At 20.5% G+C, this 19855-nt stretch overlaps 4 protein-coding genes across 4 annotated transcripts; 2 read left to right on the top strand and 2 right to left on the bottom strand.

The window, feature by feature from the left end:
* Window positions 1-208: 208 nt before the first annotated feature.
* On the bottom strand, window positions 209-2992 carry PRELSG_1451600 (mRNA methyltransferase, putative; the record flags this gene model as incomplete). Its single annotated transcript, XM_028679605.1, has 1 exon — window positions 209-2992. The coding sequence occupies one exon, from the start codon at window positions 2990-2992 to the stop codon at window positions 209-211; it is 2784 nt and encodes a 927-aa protein (XP_028535302.1).
* Window positions 2993-3922: 930 nt separating this feature from the next.
* PRELSG_1451500 (tetQ family GTPase, putative) lies at window positions 3923-7075 on the top strand (the record flags this gene model as incomplete). The annotated part of the gene is made up of 1 exon (XM_028679604.1): window positions 3923-7075. The coding sequence occupies one exon, from the start codon at window positions 3923-3925 to the stop codon at window positions 7073-7075; it is 3153 nt and encodes a 1050-aa protein (XP_028535301.1).
* Window positions 7076-8171: 1096 nt separating this feature from the next.
* NOT4 (CCR4-NOT transcription complex subunit 4, putative) lies at window positions 8172-12116 on the bottom strand (the record flags this gene model as incomplete). Its single annotated transcript, XM_028679603.1, has 1 exon — window positions 8172-12116. The coding sequence occupies one exon, from the start codon at window positions 12114-12116 to the stop codon at window positions 8172-8174; it is 3945 nt and encodes a 1314-aa protein (XP_028535300.1).
* A 2559-nt stretch (window positions 12117-14675) lies between these two features.
* On the top strand, window positions 14676-18073 carry VP2 (V-type K+-independent H+-translocating inorganic pyrophosphatase, putative; the record flags this gene model as incomplete). The annotated part of the gene is made up of 2 exons (XM_028679602.1): window positions 14676-17852; window positions 18035-18073. The coding sequence occupies 2 exons, from the start codon at window positions 14676-14678 to the stop codon at window positions 18071-18073; spliced, it is 3216 nt and encodes a 1071-aa protein (XP_028535299.1).
* Between the last annotated feature and the right edge of the window lie 1782 nt (window positions 18074-19855).

The raw sequence follows: 19855 nt of genomic DNA, 5'->3' as shown, positions 1-19855 counted from the left end.
TATAAAAAGAAATTGTATGAACTGCATATGTAGGTGAATTACATGAAATATTAAACGCTACTTTTAAATAAAGGGCCACATAAATGTATCAAAAGTAAATACAAAAAAAAAAAAAAAAAAAAAAAATATGAATGAAAATAATAAAAAAAAAAAAATTAAATATAAATAAAAAAAGTTATAAAATCAACTGTATATAAAATTATTTTATTTATGTATTTATATTTCTTGGGGGTGATTTAGGGCGTAAATTTTCTATTTCATTTGTTGTTCCCATATATTTTCCTCCAATATAAGAAGTTGCTTCTGGCCATGCTATATCTCCTTCAAACCAACTTATGTATTCTTCTTTATTAAATAAAGTGGTATCAATATTTTTTCCTAATGTTAACCATCCATTTCTTATATTTCTATTTGTTCCAAAAAGTTCAATTTTTCTTCTACCTAAGCAAAATTTTTCAATAATCTTATAGAGTTCTTCTGGTTTATTGTTATCATATATATTTTCATCTGTTTCCTCAGCTATTATTACGTCAGTATCTAAATTAGCATGAATTAAATGAATATCATAAGATCTTCTTACCGCCCCTTTTATACCAACCAGGCAGTGTTCAGTTGTTCTTTGCAAATAAGAATTTTCATTATTTATTTCATTCAAATATTTTATTCTTTTATTTTTTTCGTTTATATTAGTTTTTAACCAACATATATCTTCACATCTACGATATCCCCATTTATTTAGCAAAAATCGTGCATCTTCTAAATGAGTTACTCCACACCATATAAAAATAAAAGATGGAATTTCAGCAATTTTTTCAATTTCTAAATTTGCTATTTCTTCTAGAGACCAATATTTATCTTTTTCATTATTTATATCTTGATTTAAATCATAATTATCAATATTTATATTATTTAATAGATCTAAATTATGAATTTTTCTATCATAATATTCTTTCCATGGAGGATCAATTAATATAACATCAAACTTTGTATCTAAACTTCCTAAATCAAATGTTCTTAAATCGCAATTAATATATCTAGCTGGTGTCGATCTTTTTTTTATGATTACATTTTTTAACTCTAATAACTGTTTCAATTTAGGGTATTTAATAAATCTTTTATTTTCATCACTGTCTCTTATAAAATTTTGTGGTCGTTCTCCTGTATTCACAAAATTTTGATTATAATCATTTTGTAATCTTTCCCTCCCATCTACATTTATATTACAAAGATTATTTTTATTTTCATTTTTCTTTACATTTGCATTAGAATGTATTTTGCTGTTATTATGTTCATAATTATTGCTATTATTTTCATTCTGATAATTGTTATTGTGATAAGAATTTTGTTTTATATTAGTAGAGTTTTCTTGATAATTGCGATCATTTTTCTTTGTATCTTTAGTATTTTCTATATTAATTAAATTTTTTTTCTCGAATTTAGCATTGTCTTTTTCATTTGTATTAATAGGAGAAAAATTAATATGGCTATTTTTGTGAGAATTGAAGTTGTTATTTATATTATTAGAAATTCCATTATTTATATTGTTATATGTAGGTTTAGAATTTGCCGTACTACTTTTATTCATATACATATTATTTTTCATTATATTTGAATTAAACGTGTTATTTTGAATACTATTATTATTTGCTTGATTTTGTAGAGAAACCAGAGAATAACTTTTATTTAGTATTTTCTGGTTTAAATCATTAATTTTTGTGTTCATAGAATTGTTATTCTTTATTACATTGCTACTTTTATAATTGATATTGGAATAATTATTTTTATTAAAATCTGATAATTCACTATTGCAATTATTACTACCGTTATTTGTATTCATGTTTTTTCCATCCTCAATGAAAATATTAGATATATTTGAATTTTTATTGAATTTTTCATTTTCATTAATATTTACATTTGTATTTTTAAAATTATTATCGTAAGAATAATTACTTTGTATTTCAACATTATTATTATCTACTGTGGAGTATATATTATTATTGCTTGTATTATTTATAGTATTCGAATTTTGTGCATAGCTACATTTATCATTATTATAATTTAATGTTGTCAAATTATCAATAAAATTATTATTCATGTACAAACTTGTACTATTACTATGATTATTTTTTAAAGAAATAGAATTAATATTAGACGGATTGGAATTATTATTTTTACTAAAACTTGTTATATTATTATTTGCATAATTAATGTAAGGAACTTTTGGAATATTATAATTTTTATTCATATAAATATTATTAGTTACATTAGTATTATTCATATTATTTAAATGATTATTCACGTTATTTATGGGATTGTTCATATTATTATTTAAATTATTAATATTATTTACGTGACTGTTCATAATATTACTATTTATATTGGTATTCAATGAATTAACATTATTGTTCACATTATTACTTAAATTACTATTCATATTATTATTTAAATTATTCGTATTGTTTACATGAATACTCATATTATTATTTATATTATTATTCATACTATTAATATGAAAGTTCATATTATTATTGCTTAAACTGTTATTTATATTATTATTATGATTGTTAACATTATTATTTAAATTATTATTCACGTGAATATTCAAATTACTATTCATATTGCTATTTATATGTGCATTTACATAACTTGCTGAGTTTTTTATATTATTATTATTATTATTATTATTATTATTGATATTTGAATAATTCATATAATTGTAGTTACAATTTTTACTATAATTATTTGGGAAATTTGCATTGTTAAAATTCATTTGGGAGTAGTTTGAATTCGTAGAATTTGTATTAGAATAATTAGCCTTTGCATAATTTTTATTCATATATTGATATGTTGTATTATTTGGTTTATTATATGAAGAATTTTGAAAATTTTGCTTAAAACTTGTATTTGCCTTATTGATTCTATTGTTATTGAAATTTACCGCCTTTGGAGGTTTATGAACGGTATTATTTGAATCCTCGTTTGAGTTTTTCATGTTTTATTACATTTAGTATGTATATGTATATATATATATATATATATATATATATATATATATATATATATATTTTAAATTAATTGTAAGGAGTAAAGAAAAATAAAAAAAAAAATTATTATTACAAATTGTTAAGAAAAATATATATCTTTTTAATAGTTAAATATTTTCTCAAAATTCTTATAATTATATTTAAACAAAATATGTATATATATATATAAAATTTTAAATTTATAAAAATTTTTTAAATTGTTTAAGTGCATCTTTTATAAAAAAAAAAAAAAAGAAAAAACAATTTTGAATTTCCTGAAAAAATTATATATATATGAAGAAATAAAAATTCTTAATTTAAAATGATGAGGCGTTATTTTTTATAAAAATTAAAACATTATTTGGAAAATAAAATAAATTTAATTTTTAAATTAAAAAATAAAAAAAATGAATATATATATATATGTGAATACAATAAAAATAAAATATTTAAGAAAAAAAAAAAACTTCGGCTTATGATAGGAAAAATATAAATTTTAATTTGTTTTTAAGTGTTTACAAAAAAAATGTTTTTTAAAAATATATATAATAAAAGGAATCAAAAAATTAAAAAATTAAAGTATAAGAACAAATAGAAAAAAAAAGAATATATTAATATTTTTTTAAATATTTGTTAAAAATTTTTTTTTAATTATTTTATTGGGTGTAAGGAAATATTCAATAATATACATATAATAATAAGAAAAAATATAAAAGGTTTTTATATTTAATTTTTTTTTTTTTTGGTTTGTTTTGATATCTTATACATATGGTAATTAGTGATTTTTATTTTATAAACACTTCTAAAAAAAATGAGCGTAATTCATTATTATTGGACATAACTTCCTGAAGCTTTTGTATAAAATATATTTTGCATAATTTTTATTTCTTTTTTTTATTATGTTAAAAAAATTGTTTGTGCAAAATATTTTTTTGAAATATAATAAAAGATTCTTTTTCCATAAAATAGTAAATTTGGGGATTCTTGCACACATAGATGCAGGAAAAACAACTATATCAGAAGACATTTTATATAATGCAAATGAAATAAAGGTAAAAGGTAATATAAATGATCAAAATACTCAATTAGATTTTTTAAAACAAGAAAGAGAAAGAGGAATAACAATAAAAACAGCTTATTCATGTTTTGAGTGGAACAATGTAAAGGTAAACTTAATTGATACACCAGGCCATGTTGATTTTAGCAATGAAACATTTTTATCCTTGTGTGTTTCAGATAAATGTGTGATTGTTGTAGATGCTAGGGAAGGATTACAAATTCAAACAATTAACATTTTCCGTTACATAAAAGAAAATATTCCAATTTTCTTTTTTTTAAATAAAATGGATGTATATGAAACAGACATTGATTATAATTTTAATAGTATTAAAAACAATTTAAGCAAAAAATGCTTACTTATAACATACCCAATTTATGAAAACAAAAAATTAAAGTATATTTTGGATATACCTTCTATGATTTTATATTTTTACCCTGAAGTTAAATATGGCCAGAAATTAGTATATAAAAAATTATCTTTGGAAGGAATTTTAAAGCAATCAAAAAGAAAAAATATAGATAAACATTTCCTTTTAATTCAATCATGTGATGATATTTCAGAGGAAAATAAAAACGAAAATATTTTACATTTTTTAAATGATGATATAATTAATTATATTATAAAAAAAAGAGAAGAGATAGTAGAAATATTATGTGATTTAGATAGTGAAATTGAGTATAAATATTTAAATAATTTAAAATTAACCTATGAAGAAATTAAAAATTCTTTAAACGAAAATATAAATAAAAAATGCATTTTTCCTGTATTCTCAGGGAGTGCTCTAAATTCATATGGGGTACATTTACTTCTTGATTATATTACATCTACTAGAAAAATTAATGATAACACTAATATGAACGTTGATTCTTCAAATATAATTAAAAAAGACAAATATACTTTAAATGATGAATATAAGAATGTAGAAAATATGAAAGGAAATCTTTTCGAAAATAATCATAAACGCGCAATAATGAATAAAGATAATAGACAATCGTGTATAACAATAAATAATAGAAATGGAACTATTACTAATGGAATAATTAATGATATGACGATTTTAAAAAATAGTATAATTAATAATAAGTATTCCATTAATTTTTACAAAACTATTTTATTTATTTTTAAGTTAGTAAATGAAAAAAATGGATATAACACATTTTGTAAAGTATTTAAGGGAACACTAACTAATAATTCTATTCTGTATAATATTAGGAATAATAAATATGAAAAAGTAAAAAATATTTACAAAGTAAAAGCTGATAGGTATATTATTACTAAGGAATTAATAACTAATGATATAGGAATGGTACGAGGATTTGAAAACATATTAGTCTGTGATATTTTATGTGAAAGAGAAAAAGAAACAAATGAGGAAGAACCTCTAAGAAAAAAAGCATCTTATTATAAAGAAGAAGAAAATAAATTTAAGGAGGAATATGAAAATCCCATTGATGAATATCATAGAGAAAAGCATAATTTATTAACTAATGATACAAGCTTTAACGAAATATATAAATTAATGAAAGAACAAATAAAAAGTAAGGAACTGTGGTATTTTTTGAGAAGCTATAAGAAACGAATTAGTAAAAATATAATAGTTTGCACATGTGCAATCGAACCGAAAGATTACAAAAAAGAAAAAGAACTGAAACATATTTTAAAACAAATATGCGTAGAAGATAATAGCATATTTACTTATGTAGATAAAAGCAATAAATTAGTTATTGGTTCAATAGGCATACTAAATATTGAAGTTACATTAGATAAAATTAAAAGTGATTATAACATCGATATTAAAACAAGTGATGTTGAGATAGTATGCAAAGAATACATTTTAGGGCATTATGAAAATGAGATAAAAAAACAAATGAAAGTTAGTTCTAATTTTTCCAATATAGTAATCGGCATAAGTATTAAAGAAAAAGAGTTTGTAGACATTACAAGTTACATTCAAAATATATTAAAATATGATAATGCTTCACAATTCCTAGCATTTAACAAAAAAAAAGGACATTTTGCAAAAAATAACTTATATGGAGAAGAAGAAGAGAAAAATTATTGTAGTATAACAAACCATTCCAATACAAGTAATTACAAGGAACATGATATGAATGTTGAAATAAAATGGAATAATTTATCTAAAAAAAATAATATCAATAGCATTCATTATAATAAAAAGAAAATAGAAATTAACAGCAACTCTGATTCAAATGAACAGATAGGAAATTTAAAAAAAGACAAATGTTTACAAGATTATTTTCATTTAAATAATAATAACTTAGAGTATAAATTAAATTCAGAAAATTATTTTAAAAAAGTGTTTAAAAACAAAAATGAAAATGAAATGTTAGAAGAAGAACATAGAGAAAATGAGAAAAGTATTAATGAAATAGATGATGAACATGTAGATGATGAAGAAATCAGTGAGTATTTATTAAACATTAACTATGAAAATTTGTTTCAGAGTAACATAACTGTTGATAGAAATGTACAATCTTATGTTGAAGAGTTAAAAAAAAGAAATAAAAAAAAAGAAAAATTTTATGACGATATTCTAAATAACTGTATCATTTCTTTAAAAAATTGCTTAAATAATGGATACAGAACAAATGCAAATATTATTAACACTGAAATAACTATAACAAAATTAAAAATATTTGATGATAGTACAATAGCAGTTGCAAAATATGCTTGCAATGATTTATATTATAAAATGATTAGAAATGCAAATATTCAAATAGCTCATCCAATATCATTGCTTCAAATACAAACAGATGAATCATTTGTAGGTATTATAGTAAAAGACTTAATTCAAAATAGAAAAGGAAATGTTATTCAAATTATGAAAAATAAGGAACAAAATGATTTAAAAATTATGAAAATAGTTGCAATTATTCCTCTCAAGTATACACATAATTATGCTTCTGTTTTACGATCTATTTCAAGTGGTCATGCCAATTTTTTTATAACATTTTGTGGTTATAGGAAATGATAGAACATAATTCATATTGTCTTATTTCTTATTTTAATTAACATTACATCATAAAAAAAAAACTTTTTTTTACAAATTTTTTTGTAATTTACGATAATTTATGTATCAATATATTTATTTAACTTTTTATTTATTATAATTAAATTAATGTATTTTTTTTTTTTTTTTTTTTGCTTTTAATTGTAATTATTTTTAAAGTATTATTATATACATTACAATATTGCTGCTTTTATATATGTATCTGTTTTTATTTACTGACTTTAATTTTTGAATATGCTATCATTATTATTTTTAAATTTTAAGTTTTCATTAAAAACCTTTAAATATCTAATTTTATTAAAAAAAAAATTTTCTATTATACTTTTCTAATTCATGCTTTTTTTTTTTTTTTTTTTTTTTTTTTTGTATTTAAATAAATTAAAATATAATTAGTAAGTAGAAATGAGATTAGTATGTTGTAAAGAAAAAAAAAAAATGTATTAAAAATATTACTAAAATATGAAAAATAATGCTCTAAAATTATTTAAAAAATTATACACAAACGTATCAAAAAAAATTTTAAATTAAAAAAAATTTCTTTACTCTTTTATATTCTTTGTCTTTATCTTTTTTATACTTGTATTTACTATTTTGTTTAAAATTATTATTCGTTATAAATTTTTTTTTTTTTTTTTATTTATCCTTAAATTTTCGAAATAATATTAAGAATTACATGTATACACAATATATTAATTAAAAAAAATTTTTCATTAATCTTAATGCAAAATAATATTTCTTACTATGTATTTTTAACTGTAATTGAAATTTTTTTTTTTATATTATTTATACTATTTACAAATTGTTTTATGAAAAAAAAAATTTTAAGAATAGATGTTTTAAATTGAAAAAATACCAACATTATATTTTTTTCTCATTTTAATACAATATTTAAATTTATTAAATTTGAAAATAAAAAATGCAATAAAACTAAAAGGATGTGCATAAGTTTAATTTTTTTCCATATATATGTTTATCATAAATATATACAACGCTTCATAACTATTATAATATTAACCGATGAAACATTGTTAAAATTATCACATTTAAAGAGTATTTATTAAGCACTTAAATTAACTTTATCATTTATATCTTTAGTATTAAAAGAGTTATTAAAATTTACCCACAGATTAGGTATACTTTTTATCATAGATTTTTCTGAATCATTTACGTTATTAGTTTGTTCATAAAAATTATCTATACCTTTTTTATTACATGATTGAATATCAGATGAACTGAAATTATAATCCGATTTACATAACTGTTGAACAAAATTTATTTGCTCATTAAAAATTTTATCAAATAGATTATTTTTATCAGTTATCATATCACCATCTTTAGATATAATTGATTCTTTAAATGCATCAAGTACGTTTTCATTAAAATTTTTCTTACCTTTAAAATTACTATTCCTCTTTAATATATATTCTATTATGCCTTTGTTAGACTTTAAAAAAATGTTTTCATCATTAGAATATAATAAATAATCATTTTTCTTAGCAGAGTCTTCTTCCTTATTTACCATATCTTCTATTAAATATACTGTATCGTTGTCTATAGAATTACTTTGAACTGCTTTACTTTTAGCTATGCATAAATTCCTAATAAAAATTTCTAAATCATTGAATAAAACAGTTTTTTCACAATTTTTTTTATTTCTATTTTTTTTATTCTTTAATTTAATTTGATGCATCATCATCTCTCTTATTATATCCATTACATCATTTTCTATTTCTTTATGAAATAAATTTTCTTTTAAAGTATTCTTCTTTTTCTTTTTTTCTTTATTGTTTAGAATTACTTTATTTTCTTGCATCTTTATAATTTGTTTTGTATTTGAATTTTCTTTATCTAATTTTATTTTCTTTTTTTTTATTTCATCTTTATTCTTCTTTTTCATATACTCTCCTCCATTAGGTATTTCATTTTTTTTTAATGTTTTTTTATTCTTTTCTAAGTACCTATTTTTTTCATCTATACTCTCTAAGCATTCACTTTCATTAAAATAATTATTCACAATATTATCATAGGTATCAAATTCTACATTTTCTTTTTTTTCTTTATTATTTATTTTTTTTATGTATTCTTCAATTACATCATGACTAGTGTTTGCATTATTTTTCATTTTTATTAGATTTTCAATATTTATCCTTTTCTTAATTTCATTATTCTCTTCATTATCTTCTTGCTTTTCCCTTTTTTTCCTCTCTTCCTTTAGTTCTTCGGTTATATATTCTTCCTCTTCTTCTATTTCATCTTCCTCATTTTCTTCATATTCTTCTTCTTCTTCCATCTCTTCTTCATCTTCAACTTTTTCTTCCTCATCTTCCTCATCTTCTTCTTCCTCCTCTTCTTCCTCTTCTTCTTTTTCTCCATCTTCATCTTCATCTTCTTCTTCCTCTTCCCCCTCATATTCTTCCTTAATTTCTTCTTCATCATCATAAAATTCTTCTTCTTCATCTTCTTCATATTCATCATCACCATCTTCTTCTTTACCACCTTCTACTTCAACTTTTTTTTTTACCTCTTCATCTTTTTCAAACTGCCTATCTCTTTTTTCTATCTTTTTTTTTATCTCTTCATCATAATCACATTTTTCTTTTTTATATTTATCTTTGTAAATATTTTTTTCATAAAATCCTTCATTATTATCTTTTTTGTCTTTTATACAACTATCATCCCATATTTGCTTCTTTTCTGCTTCTTTTTTTTCTATATCTGCTTTCTCTACTTTATCCTCTTTTAATTTTCCCTTTTTTTTTTCTCTTTCTTCATATTCCTTAACTTTCTTATGTTTTATATCACCTTCTTTTAAGTTCGTAACTTCCTTTTTTTTTGATTTTTCTATATCTTCATTATATTCTACACAAAATATATCTTTCTTATCTATTCCTATAGTTTTTCTTTTTTCATTATGTATATAATCTATAGATGTTTTTTTTTGTTCTCTTTTTTTGTTTTTATCCAATAATTCATTGAAATAGTTATCTATTTTATAATACATTTTTTTAATATCTTTATCTTGTTCATTACCTTCTTCCTGTTCCTTTATCGTTCCACTAATTTTATTTTCCTCTTTATTATTATCTATAATATTATTATAACTATTTTTTTTCTTTTGTTTTTTTATCTCCTTTTGTTCTTTATTTTCCTTACATTGTTGATCATTTTTGTCTTTTTCTTTAAATTTATTTTTTTCTCTCATTTTCATATATTCAACTTTATTTTGTTCTAGTTTTTTTTTCATCTTTTTTTTTTTGTCCTTTTCAAATCTCACATCGTTTATTAGTGGATAATTTTCAGAAATTTCATCTAGATAATAGGTATCTTCCATTTCACTGCTATTATTTTTTTTGCTAATTCCCTTTTCTTCATTTTTACTATTATTATTTTCCTTAACGTTTGAAAGATTTTGAAGAGAGCTCAAATAGTTTTTTTCTTTACTATAATTATTAGCACTATTATTATTGTTACTATATTTCATTAAATCATTGTTTAAGATCTCTTCACTCTTATTTTTTTTTTTTTTTTTTTTGTTTTTATTTATATTTTCTTCTTCTATATCTTCATTCGTGCCACTTTTTATATTTACTTTCTCTTCCGATATATTTTCTTTTTTATTATTTATCTCTGCTTTTTTTTCTTTTTCCAATTCCTCTTCAATTTTAACATATTTATCTTTACCGATTTCAATGCTTTTTTTTTTCCATTCATTATAAATTTTGTAAACCATTTTATTTTCTGTATTGTTTGAAATATATTTTTTATTATTTATTGACTCTTCATTACTATCTATTTTTTTTTTAATTTCAACTGCATTATTTTTTGTATTCTTATTTGAATCGGGAACCCTTTTGTTATATTTAGTTAAATTATTAGAAGAGTCATAGCTCTGTTCATTTTTTTTTTCTGGTAATTTTTTAAAATAAAAATATAAAAGATCATGATATAAATGTTTCGGTCCATGTATATCATCCTTTGAAAAGCTATCTACCACGTTTCCAAGTTCATGCAAATAAAAACATTCTTCATTACTACAAGAAGAATTTTTTAAAAAAGAAGAGCAGTATTTAGTAGTACCAAATGAAGCTTTTAATATTTTATTATCTAATGTCATTCCATCTATAAAGTAAATAGCATTAATTGCTTCTTTTTCATTACTATAAGTTATGTAAGCACTAAAGGATGGACCATTATAATGAGGATTATATGCTTGTGATTTATTTATTATAATATTCAATATTTTTCCGTATTTCCCAAAATATTCACTTTTTTTTAAAATAGTTTTTTTTGCAAACGCTACTGTAATACCAATAACAAAAACAAGATTCCTCTGAACTACTCGTATTCCTTTAATTATTTCTAATAAATTATCATATTCATGAATATTATATATATTTGCATTTTTATACAAATCACATTTACTTAAATTTGTATTTTCATTCTTGTTTTTATGTTGATTTTTCTGTTTTTTAAATAATTTTTCATGTGTTTCTCTGTTATAAATAAATTTTTTCTCATTATAACTTCTTCTGCATGCTGGGCATTTGTTACTCATATGATCTCTTATATAATACAAACACCACAAGCAAATTTGATATCCACAATCACAAGGGAAAAAATTTCTATCTGTTTCATCAAGTACTTCCACACATAAAGGGCATATTATATTATTTTTGTCTTGAGTTTTCTCATTACTTTCTTCTAAATTTTTTATTACATCTCTTTCTTCATCGAGAAACTCTTTTTTTTCTTTATTTTTTATTTTATTTTTTTTTTTTTTTCTTTCTTTTTCTTCCTCTTCTGAATTTCCTTCATCTTCACCTTCCTTTTCTTCTCCATCTTCTTCTTCATCCCCTTCATCTTCTTCTTCTTCTCTCTCAAAATTTTTGCTTTTTTTATTATTTATTTCTTCTACTTTTTCCTTTTCATTTTTCTTATAATAATACGATCTATTAAAAGAACGCCTCAAAAATCGCTTATCATTACCTCCCCCTCTTCTCATCCTTTTTTTCTCTTATATTTTTATACATATATATATTATTTATATTTCTAAATACTAATATATATAACTTCTAATTTTATTCACATAATTAGTATTAAAAAAAAAATTTATTTTGATAAAAAATGCCTTCTTTTATTTTATAGTTATATATTTTAATTAACTCTTTATTTCCTATCTTATTTTTCTTTTTTTACCTCTTTTAATTATAATTTTTCACTTTTTTATATATATTTCTTTTTCTTTCTCTTTTATATAAATTTTAATACATATATATATATATACATTAAAAAAAAAAAAAAAAAAAAAAAAAAGCAAACTTTTAATACAAGTTCATTTTATTTAATTAATAATTCTCACAAATTATGGATTTTTATATAAAGTTACTAAAATATAAAAGGTAATTCTATCATTAATTATATAGCTTAAAAAAATTATCTAAAATAATGAAAAAAAAATATATCTTCAGATTATTTTTTTTAATTGTTTTAAGTGGAAATGAATTTTAAGTCTAAATTTAAATTTATAAAATTTTCTGTTGGCATGCACAGTTTATATATATATAAGGATATTATGTATTTATAAATATTTGCTAAACAAAAGAGAAATATTTATTTAAATAAATAAAAAAATAAATTTTAAGAATATATAACCTTTATTAGTTATATTGATTAATAAACATTTATATTTGTGAAATTTATTAAAACATCATGTATGAAAAAAAAAAAATAGAATAATATTAAACTAGAAAATATACACTTAGAAACTGAAAAAAGAAAAAAAAAATGGAGTTTCAGCTTTTTATAATGAACTTTCAATTTTTTGAAAAATGAAAAGCTATATAATTTTAATAGCAAATATTTTTTTATAAATATAAAAAGGAATAAAACTAATAAAAAAGTAAAGATGTTAATTAAAAATTGCATTTATGTATAATTTAAGATGTACACTGCTTCTACTTATGAATATATAAAAATAAAATTTATTTTTCAAAGTATTATTATACCTAGTTTTAATTAAAAAAATTAAGATTAAAATAATAATAATAAAATATAATACAAAGGAAATTTTTTTGTGTTTTTCTCAATGAACTATATTTTTTTTATTTAAAAAAATAAAATAGAATATATATATACTAGATAGAAAACTTTTTGTTTGCTTGTTTTACTTTTATTTTATACGGATACTAATATTTACTATAAAAAAATTTTTAATTATAACATTTTCATTTCTATTTTTCTTAATAAACATATCTTTTTTTGTACATAGAATACTTCCAGGACATAATACACTTTAATATTTATAATTTATAAAAAAATGTAGATTCTAAACTAAAATTTTTTTGTTTATGAGTTTCAATTGCAACATTCTATCTACGTATTTTTGAATAATACATAATACTACAAAATTTATGCAAAAATTTTATTCAATATAGATTAAATAAAAGAAAAATAAAATATCCTTTTTATTCACATATATATAAAGGTATTTTTTTAAGGTCTGGTATAAATATGAACTAAAATTTATTACTAATAAAACAGTATTTTATTTTTTTCAAAGAGAATAAGCTTCGTCAATAATTACTTAATCACAATAGTACTATATTTTTTTCTTTTTTTTTTTTTTGGTAGATTTCATTAAAATGATGCATAACACTATTGTATTTTTTATAAATTAATTTTCAAATATTTTAAAAAAAATATTTTTTTTAACATCCTCTTTTTATTTTCAGTATTTGGATATATAATTTATATACTATATAAACTTTATTGACTCATTTTTATTAGATTTTTAATGTTTAAGGTACATAAAGTAAAAATTAACAAAATAAAAATTCATATATACAATTATTTCTATATAACTTATTAAATTCTTAAAGGAAAAAATCTTTAATGTGTAGTATATTTGAATCATTTTCAAATAAAAAGATTTAAAAAATTAAATTTTCTTTCCTAAATTCTTTAGAAATTAAATTTCATCGTTATATCGATTAATGCAGTCTAACACTTTTTATTATTTTATAAATTTATACATATTGTTTCTAAAAAAAAAAAATTTATCTAAAAAATATACAAAAACACATAAAATTAATTTTAATGAATTATATAATTCATTTACAAAATTTTCCTTTTTTGTGAAGCAAATAAAAGTCTTTCTAAAGCATGTTATCCTTTAGTCATTTATATACTTTATTTTCATTTTAAATTATGCATAAAGGTAATTTTTGTTACATATATTTTTTTTCTTTTTAAATCCTTTATGTGTATATGATATTTACACCAAATAACGAAAAAAATATAATTATGAAAATAATCACACATGCACATAAATACCCTCTTCATATAACTAAATATATAATTTTATAAAAATAAAAAAAAAAAAAAAAAAAAAATGAGCAAAATGTTAATAAAATAAATATAAAATTTAATAGATATTAATATAAAAAAAAAAATAAATAAATAAAAAAATAAAATACTAATTTGTTTGCAAACAGATTAATATTTGTTGCTATTAAACATATCTATGAAAAAGTAAAAAAAAATTATATAGAACAAAAATAAAATGCTTCCTATACATGAAAATGATTCAAAAATTAAAAATAATGTGAATTTAATTTATGGTAAAAATGTAAAGAATATTTTTGAAAACAATGACTTTAAAAAAGTAAAAAGAAAAGGTAAAAAATTAAATGAAAGAAAAGGAAAATTAAAAATAATTAAGTATTTAAAATTATATATAAATAGAACAGCAAAGCAGCGGATAATAATTAACTTAGTTGTCTTATTATTATTTTTATTAATAATATATATTTCTTACAAAAGTATTGATAATTTAAAAACGATCCTTTTAATTACCTTAACACTCTATAGTTTATATTTTTTATTATACTCATTATATATCCTGAGCACAATTTTAAATGATGAGTATGAAACATATAATACTCTAAAAAAAGATGATGTAGTAAATAATGTTTTGAGTGAAAATGAATTAAGTATTTTAAATAATAATAATAAAAGTAAAATAACAAATTCACAGTTAAATAACAGACAAAATAACAATTTCATTAATGGTTCTAATTTGAATAATAATCTCTTGAAAAACAATACTTTTCATACTAATGAAAGCGAATATATAAGTACATCGTTACCCTCTTTTCATATTCGTAGTTTAAATTACGAATCTAATACACAACATAATAGCAATAATGAACCAGAATTATCAACTAAAAATTACGGAAAAGGAAATAGTGAAATGACAGCATCATTTTATAATGAGGAAAAAACAAGCATATATAAAGGAGAGGTGCATAATAATATAATAAATAACACAAATGTGATTAATAATAATTGGAATAATATATTAAAAAGTAATAAAAAAGTTGATATCAATTTGATGGATAATCAACTCAATGATAGCGAAACAATTAATAATGAAATGGTTACTAATGAAGGATATGAAATCTTTTCTTTTGAGAGCATAGCAAAACCAATAAAAGAAGGTTCTGAGGGATTTTTTGCAGTGCAATATAATTCTATATTAAAAATATCTATATTATTTACTGTATGTATATTTTTATTGTATATATTACGTGGAGATTATACGAAATTACCTCAAGAAATTAAAAATAATACGAATGTAAATGATGCTTTTATTATTATATCTCCATTTACTTACGGTATTATAACAGCTATATCATTTTTGCTAGGTGCTATTTGCAGTTCTATAGCAGGATATAATGGTATTTATGTAGCAGTTCGAGCCAATGTAAAGGTAGCTAAAGCTGCTACTTATTCATATAATAAAGCATTGGTTACCTGTTTTAGAAGCGGTGCAGTAAGTGCAATTGTAAATGTTGCATTAGCTATTTTGGGGATTTGTTTATTATTGTTATTAGTAAATTTTCTGTATCCAACTTTATCTTTTTGTAAATATCCACTATTAATTGTTGGATATGGTTTTGGTGCTTCTTTAGTTGCTATGCTATATCAATTAGCTGGTGGCATTTATACAAAGGCAGCTGATATAGGTGCCGATTTAGTGGGAAAAATTGAAAAACATATACCCGAGGACGATGCAAGAAATCCTGCAGTTATAGCTGATTTAGTAGGAGACAATGTAGGAGATTGTGCAGGTCAATGTGCAGATTTATTTGAATCTATATCTGCTGAAATAATTGCATCTATGATTTTAGGAGGTACTTTATCAGAAAATGGCGTTATTTCTGAAAATAGTGCGAGTTATTTTGTTTTATTCCCATTATTCGTTCATTCAATGGATTTATTAATTTCTACTATTGGAGTATATTTAGTATATGTTAACAATGGCACATATCAAGATAATCAACAACAAACAAGCAAAAAAAGAGAAAAAAAAGAGGAAAATTATTTTAACAATATTAATTCAAATATATATTTAGAATCTACTGTGACATTAAATAATACTAATAAAGAAAGAGATATAATGAGTGAAAATTATGAACAAAGCATTACATCGGAAACTTTAGAAAATCCTTTGAAAGCTATGCTAAAAGCTTACTTTTTTACTTGTCTTCTCGGAGTTACTGGATTTTCGTTTTTATGTAAAATGCTTTTTTCTAATGATAAACATAGTTATCAGTGGATATATTTTTCCTTATGTGGTTTAATTGGGATGATATGCTCATATTTATTTGTTATTCTGACTAGGTATTATACAGATTATTCTTATCCCAAAGTAAAAAAAATAGCTCATGCGTCTTTGAGTGGTCCTGCTACTAATATAATCGCAGGTTTATATGTTGGACTGGAATCAACTTTTTTTCCTATTATAGTCATATGTATATCTTTATTGTTATCATATTACTTAGGATTAAAAAGTAATATAACATCTGATAATAGTGTAATAAATGGATTATATGGAACTTCTGTTGCAACTATGGGTATGCTATCAACAGCTGTTTTTATTTTAAGTATGTCTAATTTTGGACCAATTGCGGATAATGCAGGAGGAATAGTAGAAATGTCTAAGCAACCAGAATATGTACGTGTCATAACAGATAAGTTAGATGCTGTTGGTAATGTAACCAAAGCTAATACAAAAGGATTTAGTGTAGGTTCTGCTGCTTTGGCATGTTTTCTTCTTTTTTCCGCTTTTCTTAGTGAAGTATCAGTTCATTCTAAGACTCCTTTTTCAACAGTTGATATTGCAATACCAGAAGTTTTTATTGGTGGTATTTTAGGATCAGTTGTTGTATTTTTGTTTGCTGGGTGGTCCTTAGATGCAGTAGGGAAAACTGCTGAAGAAGTTTTAAAAGAAGTTAGAAGACAATTTAATGATCATCCAGGTATTTTAACTTATCATGAAAAACCAGATTATCATAGATGCGTAGCAATAATTAGTAAGAGAGCATTAATAGAAACAGTTAAGCCTGGGCTCTTAGGTATTTTTTCTCCCTTAATTGTTGGCCTAATATTTAAATATTTAGGTATTTTACAAAATAACCAATTGTTAGGTGCACAAGTTATTGCTTCTTTTATCATGTTTTCTACTTCTACTGGTATACTCATGGCTCTTTTTTTGAACAATGCTGGTGGAGCATGGGACAATGCTAAAAAATATATTGAATCAGGTTTTTATGGTGGAAAAAATAGTCCAGCACATGTATCAAGTGTTATTGGAGATACAGTTGGTGATCCATGCAAAGACACAGCTGGTCCTTCAATACATGTTCTTATCAAACTTATATCAACTATTACTATGGTAATGATAAATATATACCAATTAACTCATATATATATATATATATATATATATATATTAAATAAGAATAAACAATATTTCTTTAGAAAGGAATAACGGACTCAAGAAATTGTTTTTTTTACATAATTTTATTATCATAAAAGCATTTTTTATTAATTTTATAACATAATTTTTTTTTTTAGGTGATAACTCCATTATTAGCATCTACTACAGGAGAGTAGTTTTTATGCATAATCTTATAAGAATTTGAATTGTTTAACACTTCTTTTTATTCTATTAAATCAAAATTTTAAAAAAAATTTAGTATTGTTAAAATTTTGTTAACTTTCTATACTACAACTTACCGTAAAATAATGTTTAAATATCAAATTTCTTTTATATTTTAAGAAATAAACTTTTTTGAATTACGTTTAGTATTTACACAATAATATATGCATCGAAATTTACTTTTAAATATTATTTATTTTTGTTTATATATATATATATATATATATTATTTTCTTTTAATAATTGTGATTTTAAAATAAAATATAAAAAATATCATGATTATTTAATATAATACTTTTATTTTAATGATCATTATTAAAATACAATTTTTTTTTTTCTTGTAGATAATTTATAATAATTAAAAGACAAACAATTAAATTTTTAGTTAATAATAAATATTTTTGTTAAAATAGTAACATTTATAATATCTTTTTAATAGTTTTTTTTCTAAATAATTTATACATAGCATACTATTCTATTAGTTACAAGGGAAAAGGAGTTAAAATGTTTACTTTTATTATTATATATTTCATCCTAATAAAAATTAATGTTGATTATATCATTTTTTTTATTCTTATACACTTGCATATTGAAGCAATACCAATTAATACTATATTATATATAAAAAATAAGGCAATATCCATATTTGTTATTAGATATTCTAAATGTTTCTGAAGCATCAGAAAAAGACTTTCTAACAATTTATATTAACTTTAAATAAAATACGCCCTTAAAATGTAAAAATAAAATTCTATATTTTTCTTATATTAACTGAATCTTATAAAATTTAAAAAAATAAATAATTTTATAACTTTAAATGTTAATATAAAATATACACATATTTTGTTCTTCCATTGCAATAAATAAAAATTACATCATATAATAAAACCAATAGATAAGCAAATGGTCTAATATAATTTTTCATACACTTTTATCATGTTTTTTTTTTTTTTTTTTTGCAAATATAGCTGTTTTTTCATTCTTGATATCAGTATATGCATCATCTTTTGAGTTTAAGAGATATAAAATAGTTAATATTTCTAGATATGATAAAATTTTTTATGAAAATTTTATGATATATATTTAAATATTGAGATGAAAAACTAAATTAACAGTATATGTGCATATAATATACTTTAAAATTGCTTTTAATAACAATAATAAAAAAGAGGAAAAGTGAAAAATATTAGTAAAGGAAAAATTATAGTATATTCAAAACAAAAAAAAATTATAATATAAAAAGGATTAATGCAAAATATTTGTATATTTTTGTGTATTTTAAAATTTCAATTTTTTTAAAATATATTAAATTTTTTACTTTAAAACTTCTCTGAATTTCTTTAATTTACATGCACATATTTTACAGCATACATCAAATAAAAAGTTGCATTTAGTTTTTTTTATTTTAAAACTTTAAAGGCAAATTTTACTGTAAAAAATAAACAAAATACTTAAATAATATGAGAAAATATTTTTTTTTATAATCATAATTTAGATAATAAATTCTTTTTTTTTTTTGGTTTATTTTGATCACTTTTTAGTTGTACACTGAGAACTTTTTTTTTCTTTTTGGAGTAACATTATTGGATTGTAGAAAGAATTATATATATATATATATACATAAATTAAAAACATTTTTTATGAACCTTATTTTTTAAATTGAAAAGAATTTTTTATTATTTTAAATACAAAATAATTTTTTTTTACACATGAAATTTTAATAAATTTTTTTTCCT

The sequence above is a fragment of the Plasmodium relictum genome (genome assembly GCF_900005765.1).
Source record: "Plasmodium relictum strain SGS1 genome assembly, chromosome: 14".
Lineage (NCBI taxonomy): Eukaryota > Apicomplexa > Aconoidasida > Haemosporida > Plasmodiidae > Plasmodium > Plasmodium relictum.
Note: the sequence above shows the minus strand (reverse complement) of the source record. Positions and strands in the feature narration are given on the sequence as shown.